Genomic DNA, 13,723 nt, shown 5'->3' on the forward strand with positions numbered 1-13,723 from the left:
ATTCCTGTTCACCTTCACTCCTGGTTTCTATGAAATAATTGTGTACTTTTTATGTAAGTCATTATCAATACTACTCTTATGGGGCTAAAAAAATTGTGAAGTATAACAACCAAGAAACTACAAACTTAATATGAAAAAGTTTACCAGTTATTTTTTCAACATCAGTAGTGTAGTACAATATCTATTTATTGATCTTTATTTAGGGTATAACCAGAACCAGCTTTTAAAAAATAAACTTTGGAAATAATCTATTCTATATAGGAAATTCAGTAAAGATTTGTCAGGTATGTGAACTTAAAGAATTTTAAAATAACAATAATGTAAACACTATGTGCCGGACACTGCTCTAAGACCTTTCTGTATACAGTTTTTCCTCATTTCATCCTCGCAACAACCTGTGAGAATGAAATAAGGTATTATGATTGTCCTTATTCCAATAATAATGAGAAAGAAAAGCAAGCTAATCACTTGCCCAAAGATACACAGTGAGTAAATGCAGAGCCAGGATTTGAACCCAGGAATTCTTTCTGATGTCCCTGCTTTCAACTACGCCACACTTCCTCCCAAAAGGTACAATATCATTAGGTTTTAAAAACCAACTGGGTGCAACTAGAAATGCTAACAAAACACACCTACCAGTTGCTGACAGTCGTAAGCAATCACATTTAATCTGTTTAAAATGTATGCTTTAATGCCTAAAATATATGTTTCTTTTATTTTTATAAGTTTATTATATGAGTTTCATTAGGTATATAGGAACACAATCAATGGAAACAATTTCCTGAAAGAAAGAAGTTTTGTGAGTTTTAGACAAAATCTTTATTTTATTTACCCCACAAAATTTACCTGAGAGCAGATGCCACATTAAATTAACAAAGAAATTGATTTTTTATGAGCAATCCTACATTCACAGCCCAAAATAAATTTACAAAATAAAATCTCTCATCAGGAAAATTGTTCAATTATGGTTTTAAGTTTCAGTAGAATGCTTTTACTTTTCTTTATGTCCTAACAAAAGCATAGGTAAATACAAAGAATTCCCCCTAAAGTCTGCAGTGTGCTGCAGCCAGCTCATAGAAACTGTCAAAGCCAACTGGGCTCTTCTCTTCCCAACTTCACCCCTCCCCAATGATGTCTCATTTCATAGCCTGAAATCAGCCAAGAAAGCGGTATTCAGAACCACCAAACTTGGCAAATGCTATAAATCAAGGGTTTTCCACCCACCGGAAGCCTGTTTTCGAATATTTACCAGCACACAAATGCTGAAGCTTGACTAACATCTTACTTATTGTTGTGGTTTTTATTACATTTATATTTCATTTCAGAATTTACAAAGTGATGTTTGTGCACAACAACCCAGTGATATAGAAGGACATTATTCCTATTTTAACAGTGAGGCATAAAAAGGTGAAATAACTTGACCAAGATCAAATGGTCAGCAAATGGCAAAAACACAGAACTCCAATCCTGCATCTTCTGAATCCAAAAAAAGGCTCTACAAAATGATTTTGTTGAAATTGCAATGAGGTAATAGACCAATATCCTGAAAATATTAATAGCAGATACAGCATGTCATTAAAACATTTTAAATTTAAATTTAAAAATAGGTATGAGAGGGGTGATTCTAGAAGGAGGAAAAAAATAGAACTAATTTGTATACAGAAAAAATATGGATGGCTTATCAGAGCTTATTAGACTCAAAAATGTAATAAGTTCAAATGAAGCTGAAAGACACAGAAATACAACATTTATAGAGCTACTTGTCTAAAACTCCATTGTGTGCATAATTCAGTATATTACATCTCCTGTGATGGCCTTTGCTATCAACTCATTTTAATTAATATAAATAAGTAAAAAGTATGGATATATTAATAAAATAGCATGAAGCGGTGATTTTTCCTTAAGGGTAAATTGTTTGGTTTCAAAGGAAACTGCTGGGCTCACACAATCTCTGGCCATTCTTCCAACTCTAGAGCAACTTCAATACCACATTAGGGAATAGCTTTAACACCCCTCCCAGATCTCAATCTTTCGAATTAAAAAAAAAAAAAAAGTCCAAAGGTTTCAGAAGATCCGCAGAATGCTTATAAATTCTAAATTCTTTACACATAGGGAATTTACTAAAGCTTTGTTATCATCTCACAACAAATGAACTCAAAGCACTTCCTCAAAAAAAATGAGGAAATCAATTTTCCCACATTACATGGAGAAATCCAAACCAAACAGATCATAGAGCAAGTTAGGAGCAAATGCTCTGATTTCTAGCTTTTTCAACATTTCAACTTATATCCACTGAGCATCTTCTGTATGTCTGGAATATTATGCTAGACACCATAAGAGGATACAAAATAGCTTAGAGCTAATGCCTGTCCCTCTGGAAACTTATGAACATGCAACAAATCAAAATACAAGGCAGCCTAAATGTGCTGTACCTGGGGCACCAATAAAAGACCTAAGGAAATACAGAAGACCAAGAGATTAGCCCCACCTCAATTGAGATTTATTCCAACTTCAGTGGATCCATAAAAGAAGTACAAAATTGGGCCTTAAAGGATTTGGCAGAATTCTTCTTCCTGCAGACTAGGAGGCCAATTCAGATAGAGAATGAGCAGTCAAAAGTATGCACAGTAATCTATATTTGTATGAGGAATGTTGGAGAGCATAAAAGGTAATGAACGGGCCAGGCAGTGGCTCATGCCTGTAATCCCAGCACTTTGGGAGGCCGAGGCGGGGGGATCATGAGGTCAAGAGATCGAAACCATCCTGGCCAACATTGTGAAACCCCATCTCTACTAAAAATATAAAAATACAAAAATTAGCTGGGCGTGGTGGTGCGCACCTGTAGTCCCAGCTACTTGGGAGGCTGAGGCAGGAGAATCGCTTGAACCCGGGAGGCGGAAGCTGCAGTGAGCTGAGATTGCACCACTGCACTCCAGCCTGGTGACAGAGCGAGACTCTGTCTCAAAAAAAAAAAGTAATGAATGTACATGAGTAAGGTAGAATCATTTCAAGGGGGGGCTGGGCTGGAGTGGAGACTTTATTACAGAGACAGTAAATAATTAACGAAGGTTTTTCAGTAGAAAGTGACACACTCAGATATATATTTTGGGAAAGGAAATCAGAGAGTATCTGGGGGGCTAAAGGAAGGGGTTGCAGGTAGAGAAAGTAACTAGAGGGAAGTAGGGAGGTTACTTAGAAGTATGGCTACATTGCAAGTTAGCAGTCTGCATTCTGTTTTCTAGTATGACATATGATATATTGTCCATATGCCAATGTATCCACGAGCAAATGCAGTTACTATTTCTCACTGAAGAATGCATATCTGAATGTGAGAATTATGGCCTTACAGAGATGATCTTGAACGTGCTCTAACTGAAAAAATTATTACTAACTCCTGACCATTGTGTTGACTATTATACAACCTAAATAATGGTGATAAGACATAAGTACTAGTGAGAAGGAAGGTTCTAGTTTCAACAACACTCTCAAGAAAACTGCAAGCTTCTTAAAACAAACCATCTCTCTATGCCATGCCAGTTTCTCCTAACAAATCATTACATGCTTGTCCTCATGCAAAAACCCTGCCTTCCTTTCACATCACACTATTTCTCATCAACCCCCTCTACCTTGTTGGCAACAGCTGACTGACCAGTCACCCTCTTCCCTGTGGTTTTTGGCATGTGACCAATTAATGCCTTCACAATAATATCTTAAATAGCCAAGTGTCCATCCCACAAGTTAACTTCAAAGTTATTTGACCTGCTCTTTCCCAACTACCTTCACCAACATCGCACAACAGCAACCACTGCATGACCACACCTTAGACCTTAACTCTGAAAATTCTTATATTGCACTTCCTGACCAAATCAGCAACCTCTGACTGCAGATTTTTATCCTTCAGCTTTCTCATTCCTTTGCCCACAATCTCTGTTCTTCAATGTTAGCCACATGGAAGTACTTTACATGCTCCTAGACTAGTCTCGGTCAGTTTGTACCAGTCTTCATACCAGTTTTCATCTTCACTGCTCCTAATTTCTTGGTGCACTACTGTCCTATTCTACTTCAGAGAGAAGAAACGCTATCAGTCAAGATTCACATCAATTTCCCCAGATCATCCCTACCAACTTACCCAGTCTTACTGGTTTCCTCCGAATCCTTCAGAGGAAAGACGCCTTGTCTCCTGTTGAATGCTATATACTCTTATTTTTTATCAAATCCCCTCACATCTCCTCATGTACTTTCCCCATCAACCTCTGTTGAATGGAATGAAGGCTTTTTATACTTCTTCTTTCAGCTTGCCTGTCACATTTATCACTCTTGATTATAACTTTCTTAAAATGTCTTACCTGGGTTTCCAAGACATCATTCTCTTCTGATTCTCCTCCTATCTGTCATATGGCCTTTTATTTTTATTTGCTAGGCCCTTTTAGTAAATTCTTTCCTTAAAACATTAGTGTTTGAGAGTCTCATCCTCTTTTTATTCCCTGCACAATCTCATCCAAATCCCATGATATGAACTACCACCCAAGAGTTAACTGGCTCCGAAATATTTCACTCTAATCTCAATTTCTCCCTCAACTCTTGACCCTACTAATTATTATATACTAATTATGTACTAATCTGTTCCACCTAGACTTTCTTGGTTAAGCTTAAAGTCCCTCCCCCTAACACAATATGCTAAAAAACAACAACAACAAAAACAAACTAGATTTACCACTGTTCTCTTCAAATCTTCTATTCTGTCTGTATTCTCTGTGTTGGCAATAGCATCATTATCCACCTAATCCCCCAAAGTCATTACCTACCTGTCCTTGAGTCTAAACTTTTTTCCAGACTAGCAAAGCAGTTAAGAACACAGTTAATTACCTGAGTTCAAATCCTTTCCCTACCACTCTCCCGCTGTAAGACTGTGGGCAAATTACATAACCTTCTGTGTCCCAATTTCCTAATCAGGGAGAAAACAATACCACATAATCTGCACGGTGAGGTGGGTATTAAATGATTAACACTTGTAAAGTTCTTAGAGCAGTGACCGGCACAAAATGTTGAAAAACTGATTGCTGGTAGTATTGTTATTGTCACAGCCAATCAATCAACATGTAATATATATTTTATTTTCTATAAGATCAGCTCTTCTCCAGATCCCTAATTCTACTTTTGTTTATATATTCATCAACTCTAAAAGATTACTATTCCATACTTCATCAACATTAAAACGTGTATCTTCCACATTTGACCATCTCTGACCTGGGAGTTCTTACACTTGATAGCATTATCATGGTTTCATAGGCAGGAGGCAGCATTTTTATTTCTTAGGAGCACATGCATCTAGTAATAACAGCAATGATGCATCTTATAAGGTGTCTTAGGTTTAATGAAATATAGTAAGGGTCTTTTACCTATTTTAGCCTCCATTCTGACCCGCCAATCCCAACTGAAGACCCCAAATCCACTAATGCCAGAAGGCTATCTAGGACTGGGGAAGGACTCATAGAATAGCTATATCATTTTACAGATGTCAACTATTTCAATATCATTTCATCTTAAATCATAAGCATTTTGAAAGTAGTAGTTGCATTTCAACTAAAATCCCTATCCTCAGAGAGTCTTCATTTCAATAAAGGGAGATTAAAAAATAAATAATATGGAATCTATATCATATGACACATGTTATGAAAAAAAAAAGACAGGAAGAGGAACAGATTTATCACACTCCTGACAATCATGTTATAAAATGATTGCCCTGCATGGTGATAATGCTAACAACATTAGACCTTAGAAACATTTCCTCAAATGCAAGATCCCAATTAGGCATTTACCCAGGCAACTTTGATTTGGAAAAGAAGGAGTAAATCTCGAAAGCCTTGGGTTTACACAGCCCATAAGCTGATCCACTTTAGTTACCATACTAATAAGGACTGTGGTTATAGCTTCTCTGGCCTTGACGAGTCTTTGCCTTTTATATTTTAGGAGGTCATAAATGTTGAATGAGGGCACGTTTCAGGTCCGTGACTTACTGCCACCTCTGCCTTTCCTGAACTCCCCAAACAGCTAAACGTTCTTTATAAAGGGCTGCAATGCTCTGAAATAGGTGCTCCCAGGTGGCTGTTATAACTCATTTCAACCTGGCCGAACAGGCATGAATAAGCCTCTTTATTGTTGGTTTTATCTTCCCTTCAGTGCTTGGGAATACAGAATGATCTCTAAAAGTTTACGCTTTATTAACTTCATGAGCCACCAGAAAAATTCCTTCAGTATCATCAGGATAATTCAGCAGAGGTACCTTCAGAGTCCTGATATGATTCTCAGCCTCACTCTTTTCTTTCTTAAAGTGCTTCATAAGCTCCTGGATATTCTGTTCGTGTTTTGTTTTCACACTCTGCAATGATGATGTGAGATCTTTCAGCTCCCTCTGGTGCACATCTCTTTCCAGCTTTAACTGTGTAATGATTGTAGCTGTTTCTTCATCCCTGGATTTTGCCTGTGCAGTGAGGTCAGAAAGGTTCTTAAGCACTGCTTTCTTGGCTCTCTCTTCCTCGGCCAATTTATTAGCAAGATCTGCTCGGATGGCACTCAGGTCCTTGATGGACTCTTGCATCTCAAGAAGTTTAGCTTTGTCCTGGGCCTGGCTCTTCTTGAGCTCTGCAATTTCTTCCTCCAAGTGAGCTTTCTCAACTTTCATCTGGCTTTGGATCTTACTCTGCTTTTTCAATTCGCTTTCCAGTCTATGGATGGTATCCAGGGAATTCTTAACTTCCAATTCAAGGTCAGCTTGATGAGACTTAATATCACGTAATTTCTCCTCCTTGGAGTGAAGCTCCTCCTCCTGAAGGGCACGCTTTGTTAGGACATCATTCAATTCCTTTCGAAGATTCTCTATTTGTTGTAATGCTGCATACAGCTGGGTTTTCAATTCATCCTTTTCTTTTAAAATCTATCAGGTTAAGAACATGAAGCAAAAGAAAAAAATAAAAGTTACTGTAAAATTCACCATAGACTCTGCCAGTCAGCAAAACAATGTTTAACCCACAAGGAGAAAAAAAAATCATCAAATAATTTTTGTATTTTTCCCATTTTGTAATAAAAATACTTTTAGGCCAGAAAGGTGGGGGGGAATATATAATTGTCCTGAAATAGCAACACACTGAAATATGTATTTCAAATTTTCATCACCAAAACTTATTTCAATCCATGGTCACAAATAATTATTTAAATGTAAGATAAAATTGAGCAAACAAATGGGGAAAGCAAAGACTCTCATTATAAAGAAAACTTACTAGAGGTTGAAATAATACACTATTACCTAAAATAATACTGATGTACATTCCAATGACACACTTTTAAAAAGGAGAAACCCCAAAAAAGAGATGGAAAATAATATAGGGAAGCATGCAGATACAATATAAGAAAGTTTACGGTACATTCAGCCATTATTTTTAAAATATCAATGGTGACGAAAACTCACCAATATGCAACTGGGAGCCTGGAAGCCCACAAAGAAATGAGATTAAGTCAGGAAAGGTTGGGAAAGGGCTCAAGAGAAAAGTCAAGGGCCTAGAAGTCCATCATTCTATGCCAGCCTCTCTACGATTTACATGGAAAGACAGAGGCCAAGGGTTAACCCTTCTGGCCTCTAATTCTCACCACCTAATCACTGCAAATAAAATAATGGGCAGCCAAGGGAGCCAAGATTGTTTTCTATACAACACTGGCACCAAAGATAATCTCCGTGAAACAGGAGGGAAAAAAAGGAACCAATTAAGACTCATTTCAGAATTACAAATAATGGGTTAAGATGCAAATATTTGCAAGACATTTCTACACTTCACATTTTATACTTCAGTGTAAAACAATTTATGACAAAAATTTAATGAGTCAATCACTCCAAAAAAAAGTTTCCCCAATCCTGCTCAGTTTTAACTGAAAGAAAGAAAGAGCACAAAGATAACATGAGAACTAACAAAAGGAGATGAATAAGCAGTTGAGCTCTGACCAGAAAGAAGTGAATTTGATTTTCAGTTCAATCACGGGCAATTCTATGGCCTCAGGGAAATCATTTCTCTTACTACAGAAAATAATAATAGCTATTTCATAAGACTGTGATGAAGATTAGTGAGAAAGGGGAAACAAAAAGTTGGAGTAGAATTTAAGTTCGAGGAGGTACTAGGGTCTCAGGGAGGTGTTTATGCAAGGTAGTGATCAAAACTGTACAAAGAGCCAGGCCCAGTGGCACACACCTATAATCCCAGCTATTTGGAAGGCTCAGGCGGGAAGATAGCTTTGGCTCAGGAGTTCGAGACCAGCCTGGGCAACACAGCAAGACCCCGTCTCTACTGTGAAAAGACGGGATAACTGAGGAGAAGGAACTCTGGAACACAGATGAAGGAGTTCACTTCTGAAAGAATGTAAGGTAGGAGAAATATAGATGAGCCTAAGGGTAGATGTATTATTTTTCTATTGCTTCATAACAATTTCCAACAGACTTAGTAGCTTAAAACAATACACATTTTTTATCTCACTGCTTCCAATAGGTTGAAAGGCCAAGCAAGGTATTCAGCTTAAGGTCTCCTAAGACTAAAATCAAGGTATCAGCTGGCCAGGGCGCTTGTCTGGAGGTTCTGAGGAGAATCCATGTCCAAGCTCATTCAGGTTTCTGATACAACTTGTTTCCATACAGTTGTAGGACTTTGGGTCCCCATTTCCTTGCTAGCTTTTGGTCAGCGATTATTCTGAACTTCTAGAAGCCAACCTTGTTCCTTGGCTCATGGACTCTGCCATCTTCAAAGCTTGAACAGCTTGATGAATCCTTCCCAAGCTCCAACTCTCTCTGACGTCCCCTTCTCTCAATAGCCAGAAAAAAAAAAAACCTTCTATTGAGGGCTCATGTGATAAGATTAGGCCCATCCAGATAATGTGATCACAGGAGTAATGTCTTATCATATTCATGGGTTCCAGAAATTAGGGTGACTTCTTTGGGGAGGGTCATTCTACTTACCAAACTAGAGAACACAAAAACTGATAGAATCAAATTTGGGCTGTAAAGATAGCATGGGAGGGACTGAGCGAGGGTAGGGACCTTCAATATAGTAATATATGTTTGAAGCAGATAACTTAGCCCCCTTGGCATGAGTTGAGAGACTTATAGGCAGTGCTGAGGATTAAAATCACACTTTTCATAATGAAGTCATACCATGTAAAGTGTCTTTAATTATGAAACATTATATCTTCCTGAAGTTGGATTAAAAAGCAAAGATATTTCTTTTTCACACCTAACAGTAAGTCCAGAGATAGGATGGTTCAAGAAGAATCCCTCAAAGCTCAGGCTCTGCTACTCTATAACTCTCCATCTTTTGCTGTCTTTGCAGTGTTCCAAGCTTCACATCAATTCCTGACAAGGGTGACAGCCAGAGGGCAGACAGTCACAGACCATGTGGGTCAAGTTTGGAATTTCTTTGGCAATACAGATACTAAAAACTAAGCTCTGTCGATCTGATTCTGGTTAATTGCTTGCCTAGTAGCCACAGCTTAAGATTCTGTCTAGGCATTTTCTCTGAGTCTGAAAATGTCAGTGTCTTTACTGTCATCTCAATACCCTGGACATACCCAGGGCCCTCAAATGAATAGCCTTTATCTTGAGGCAAATCAAAACAGTGGAATTGGGTTCTCTTTGCCTGGCCAGGATCTTTTTTTTTTTTTTTTTTTTTTCTGTTTCCTGACTCCCTCTTGTGCTTGCACTAATTTCAGTTTGGATAAATAATTCGACTTTTCCAAACCTAAGGGGTTCCAAATTATCAGACTCATAGGCAATTTGGATTATAGATTGCAGACTTCAGGCTCCCCACCTTAAACAAACAAAGAGAAACGAACAAAACTCTCTGCTTTTAGACAGACCAGTTTCAACCTAAACTTGTCTTTCTCTTGTAAGACCTTACTGAAGGCTGAAATATGTACACAACATACTCCAACATCCTAAAGTTTTCCTACCAGTCACTTAATACTATCCTCTTATTCACAGCATCAATGCCCCTAAATATGATTTCTGTTTAAACCAATTGCTTCCAACCACATAGCAAGGTTTACCAACTTTCCCTTTAGAACAATATGATCCTCTCTTGCCCCTTACCCTACTTCTCCTCTCGGTCAACCCTACAATTTAGGCTATTTTACTTATAGCTCCTTATTTCTAGAACTCAAAGTTTCCATAAACTTGAATTTTTTCTGCTGAGGGTAAGAGAAAATCCCAATCCGAAATGGCTTAACCCACAAGAAAATCATTCCAGGCAGAACTGCTCCAGACACAGTATGTCAAAGCTCTGGCTCCAGCTCTCTGCAATTTTGTACCTAGTGATGGTCTTATGTTAATTATTGAGTGGAATGGATAGGGGGAGGCAGGAGGTAAGCATGAATACTATGGAACCCAACTGATATTTCTATGGAAGTTTTGCTGTTACTGTTAAGGAGAAGGAATGGAAAAAGTGGAAAGTCGGGTTGACTCCAGATTAGAAATTGGTAAAATGTATGAGGGAGAAGAAAGAAATTGAAGATGTGATGAGAACAACATCAAAGTAGCTTTCAATGAAGTCCAATGTGACAGGTGAAAAACTGAATCCAGAAACCGGCTAGTAAACCAGAGGAATGTAGAAAGATCAAAATTGGGTATGAATAGTTAAAAAAGCTAGGGTGTAGGGAATAGAAGAATTATGAAAGATCAGACACTGAGCTTTGGAACTGAAGGCTTGGACATGAAACAATTACAGATGAAGATAAAATTTAAACACAGAAATCAGACGCTGAAGTAGAATTATTTCAGTGACGGTCACTATAAAATAAGACATTAGTGAATTATAAGGATACAGACTTCAGTAGGTTGCAGACTTGAACTTTGAAGTTACTAAGGATGACGGCAAGAATTAATGTCATAAAACAGGTTGATGCAAAGCCAAGTGCTAAAATCCTTGAAAAATGTAGGGGCATAAATGAAAAATAGCCAGCAGTCAAGAGCAAAAATGGGGAAAGAATACTCTAACCAGGCAAACCAAGCTTCCAAAGAAGGGGCAAAAGAAAAGATTATTGAAAGAAAGCTGAAAATAGCTGTGTGAAGCCAAAAGAATGATACTATCTAACACCATGGCAATTATAGAAACAGAAGCCAACTCCTCAAAGACATGAACACAAAGTATTATATACACAGGTTGGTTTTTTTTTTTTTTTAATTAACTAAAAGGTAGATGAGGGGCTTGCTCAATGTTTTTTTTGTTGCTGTTTTGTTTTGTTTTGTTTTTTACCTGCATGTGAGGGAAAATGCAGGCAGATGGCTGGATTATACTAATACATACTCTAGCATTTCTTGAACTGTATGTGATAGGACTGCATATGCATTCAAAAAATCATACACTTTGGCACTGATCCATTTAAAAATTACTTTCAACCATTCAAAAATTCAGATTTTACAAGATAGCATATATTACATATAACTCTTTTTTTCTGTCAGCAGGAAGGAAATACACAGAAGGAATAGATGGTAATTTAAGATTCTTGAAGTCAAATACTATCAAGCAAAAAGCTCAATACATAAGCAAGCCAATTATTCTGCCAATTCAGCAGGGGAAACAAAACAAAACAAAACAACAACAACAACAACAAAAATCCCAAGAAGTATTCCCATTATCCATATTAAAAAAGAATATGAAAAAAATTGGAAACATTCAGAAAAGCATATACTATGATTGGAGTCCAATTTTTTCCTTTATCGTTTTCAAAGCACCATTACAAACCAACGATTTCAAACAGTACCTTAAAAGAAAAAGAGAAGCAAAAATACCACAACTTACGACTAGATTATTTGTATCTATAAAGTTTTCGGTCTCTTAATATGTGTTACCTACATATCCCTGAAGTACACCACAATTCCCTGATGTAAATATCCATTTCATTGTCTTTGAGGAAAGTGTACAATTTGATCTGTCTGGGTTTTTTTTTTTCCCTGCAGTGATACGCGATTTGATATTACACATCCTTCAGTAATGAAGTAGTTTTGTAATATGATATATATCTGATAATCTTACTAAGATTCCAGAAATGTAAAAAGCAGGAAAAAAGAAATAAATCAGAGCAACTTTTAAGAGAAAAAAAGCCTTTTGCCGTTTTGTATATTTTTAAGTAACAAATCTTAAAGCAGAAAATAAATTATGCTAGAAAAAGAGAACTGGTGGTAGACACAGAACCATACCGCAAATATGAGGAGAGCATCATATGAGCATATAAAATGACTCAGAAAGGCTACTTATTAAGTAATTTATCCTTTAAGCCACAATATGTTATATTTGTAAATCAGTATAATTTTTATTTTAATACACCCTTCCAAAATACCTTGCAGTCACTTTTTGAAAATAATTAGCCCTAAAAATCAAAAAGAAAGTAGCTGTATTATAAATGTGTTAAGGTGGCTTTGTGATTTTATTAAGAATTAAATATCCCTTTGAAATAATATTCAGTAATACATTTTTAAATTTTTTTTCCAAAATTATTTACCATGTATTTCCACATCACAGATTTACTGAGCACATTTCTTACTCTTTTTCCTTGAAAAACCATTGCTCTAACTGCAACATGCTGCATTAATTTTTAAGGCTTTTAAAGGAGAAATTACAATGCCTGCTGTGATAATTGTGATACGACCCTAACTGTGGCAATCACTTTAAAACTGCTTCTTTGCTTATCATTAGTAATGCTAAGTGATAAAAATAATTGGAAGTATTCTGGGAAATGATTGTTAAACAATTTTTAATATTCTGAAAACTGAACCTAGAAAAGTCTCAGCACCATGGACTGGAATGACTGTATGATAACATGGACCCTTCTAAATCTCTTCTAATTAAGTAAAACCTCCAGATGAGATTTTCAATCAATCAATTCTCTCAACCACTCCTCTCACTAGCTACCTACCTACCTTACAGTCAGGCTCATTGAGCCAGTTGCCAGATCAGGCTGACAACAGAATAATCAAGATAGAGCAATTTCCTGGGATCAGATCAGTTCAGACACAAGTCTGAAAGCTTTAGAACTGCTTTACTTCAGGGCAACCAGCCACCCAGTATGTGTCAGATGGGTTAAAATGAAAAGCAATCCACAGTGAGTGCAAAATGATCATTTCTTTCATCTTCTATATGTCCGAGAAATTCATATGTAAAAGATAAAGCATCTTTTCCATGACAGCTCATCTGAAATAAGCATCTGTCACTCTTAAATGCTGAAAACTGATTTTATAAATATAATGCCCTATATTTTGTTTTCTTTTCAAAGAAAGTCAACTTATCCAAATGATTATTCTTTTGGAATGTACAGAGTTCTCGACAAGTGACAAATGACAAAGCACAAATGATAAACCAAGAATAAACATGGATAAAAAAATCAATCACGACTTTCCTGCTTATTGTCTTATAAACATCTGGGTTTAATTCAACCCAAAGATATATCAGATGAGAATCAACATAGGAGCATAAAATCCATTTAAAGTAACTGATTATACAAGAGAAAAGATAATGTGAAATGCATACATATATCAGTGAAATGCGTTTTGTTGCTATCAAAAGGGCATAAAAGCAAAGTCTTGAAGAGGGTTGTGATCCCATAACACTGCTCAGTCAGTGACATCCTCAGTGTCACGCATTTAAGTAAGCCCATCACAGATGCTGCCAGTAAATGGCCCTAGTAACTACTGCAT

At 36.8% G+C, this 13,723-nt stretch overlaps 1 protein-coding gene across 4 annotated transcripts in view; it reads right to left on the reverse strand.

Annotated features, from left to right (window-relative positions):
* CEP128 (centrosomal protein 128) overlaps positions 1–13,723 on the reverse strand; it is a 447,679-nt gene that overhangs the window by 282,152 nt on the left and 151,804 nt on the right. For all 4 annotated transcript variants that reach the window (XM_057299772.2, XM_063596092.1, XM_034937939.3 and 1 more), the window contains one exon: positions 6,284–6,934. In XM_057299772.2, the coding sequence (XP_057155755.1) occupies positions 6,284–6,934 (651 nt within the window). The remainder of the gene's footprint in view (positions 1–6,283; positions 6,935–13,723) is intronic.

Source organism: Pan paniscus, chromosome 15 (genome assembly GCF_029289425.2).
Source record: "Pan paniscus chromosome 15, NHGRI_mPanPan1-v2.0_pri, whole genome shotgun sequence".
In the NCBI taxonomy this organism is placed as follows: domain Eukaryota; kingdom Metazoa; phylum Chordata; class Mammalia; order Primates; family Hominidae; genus Pan; species Pan paniscus.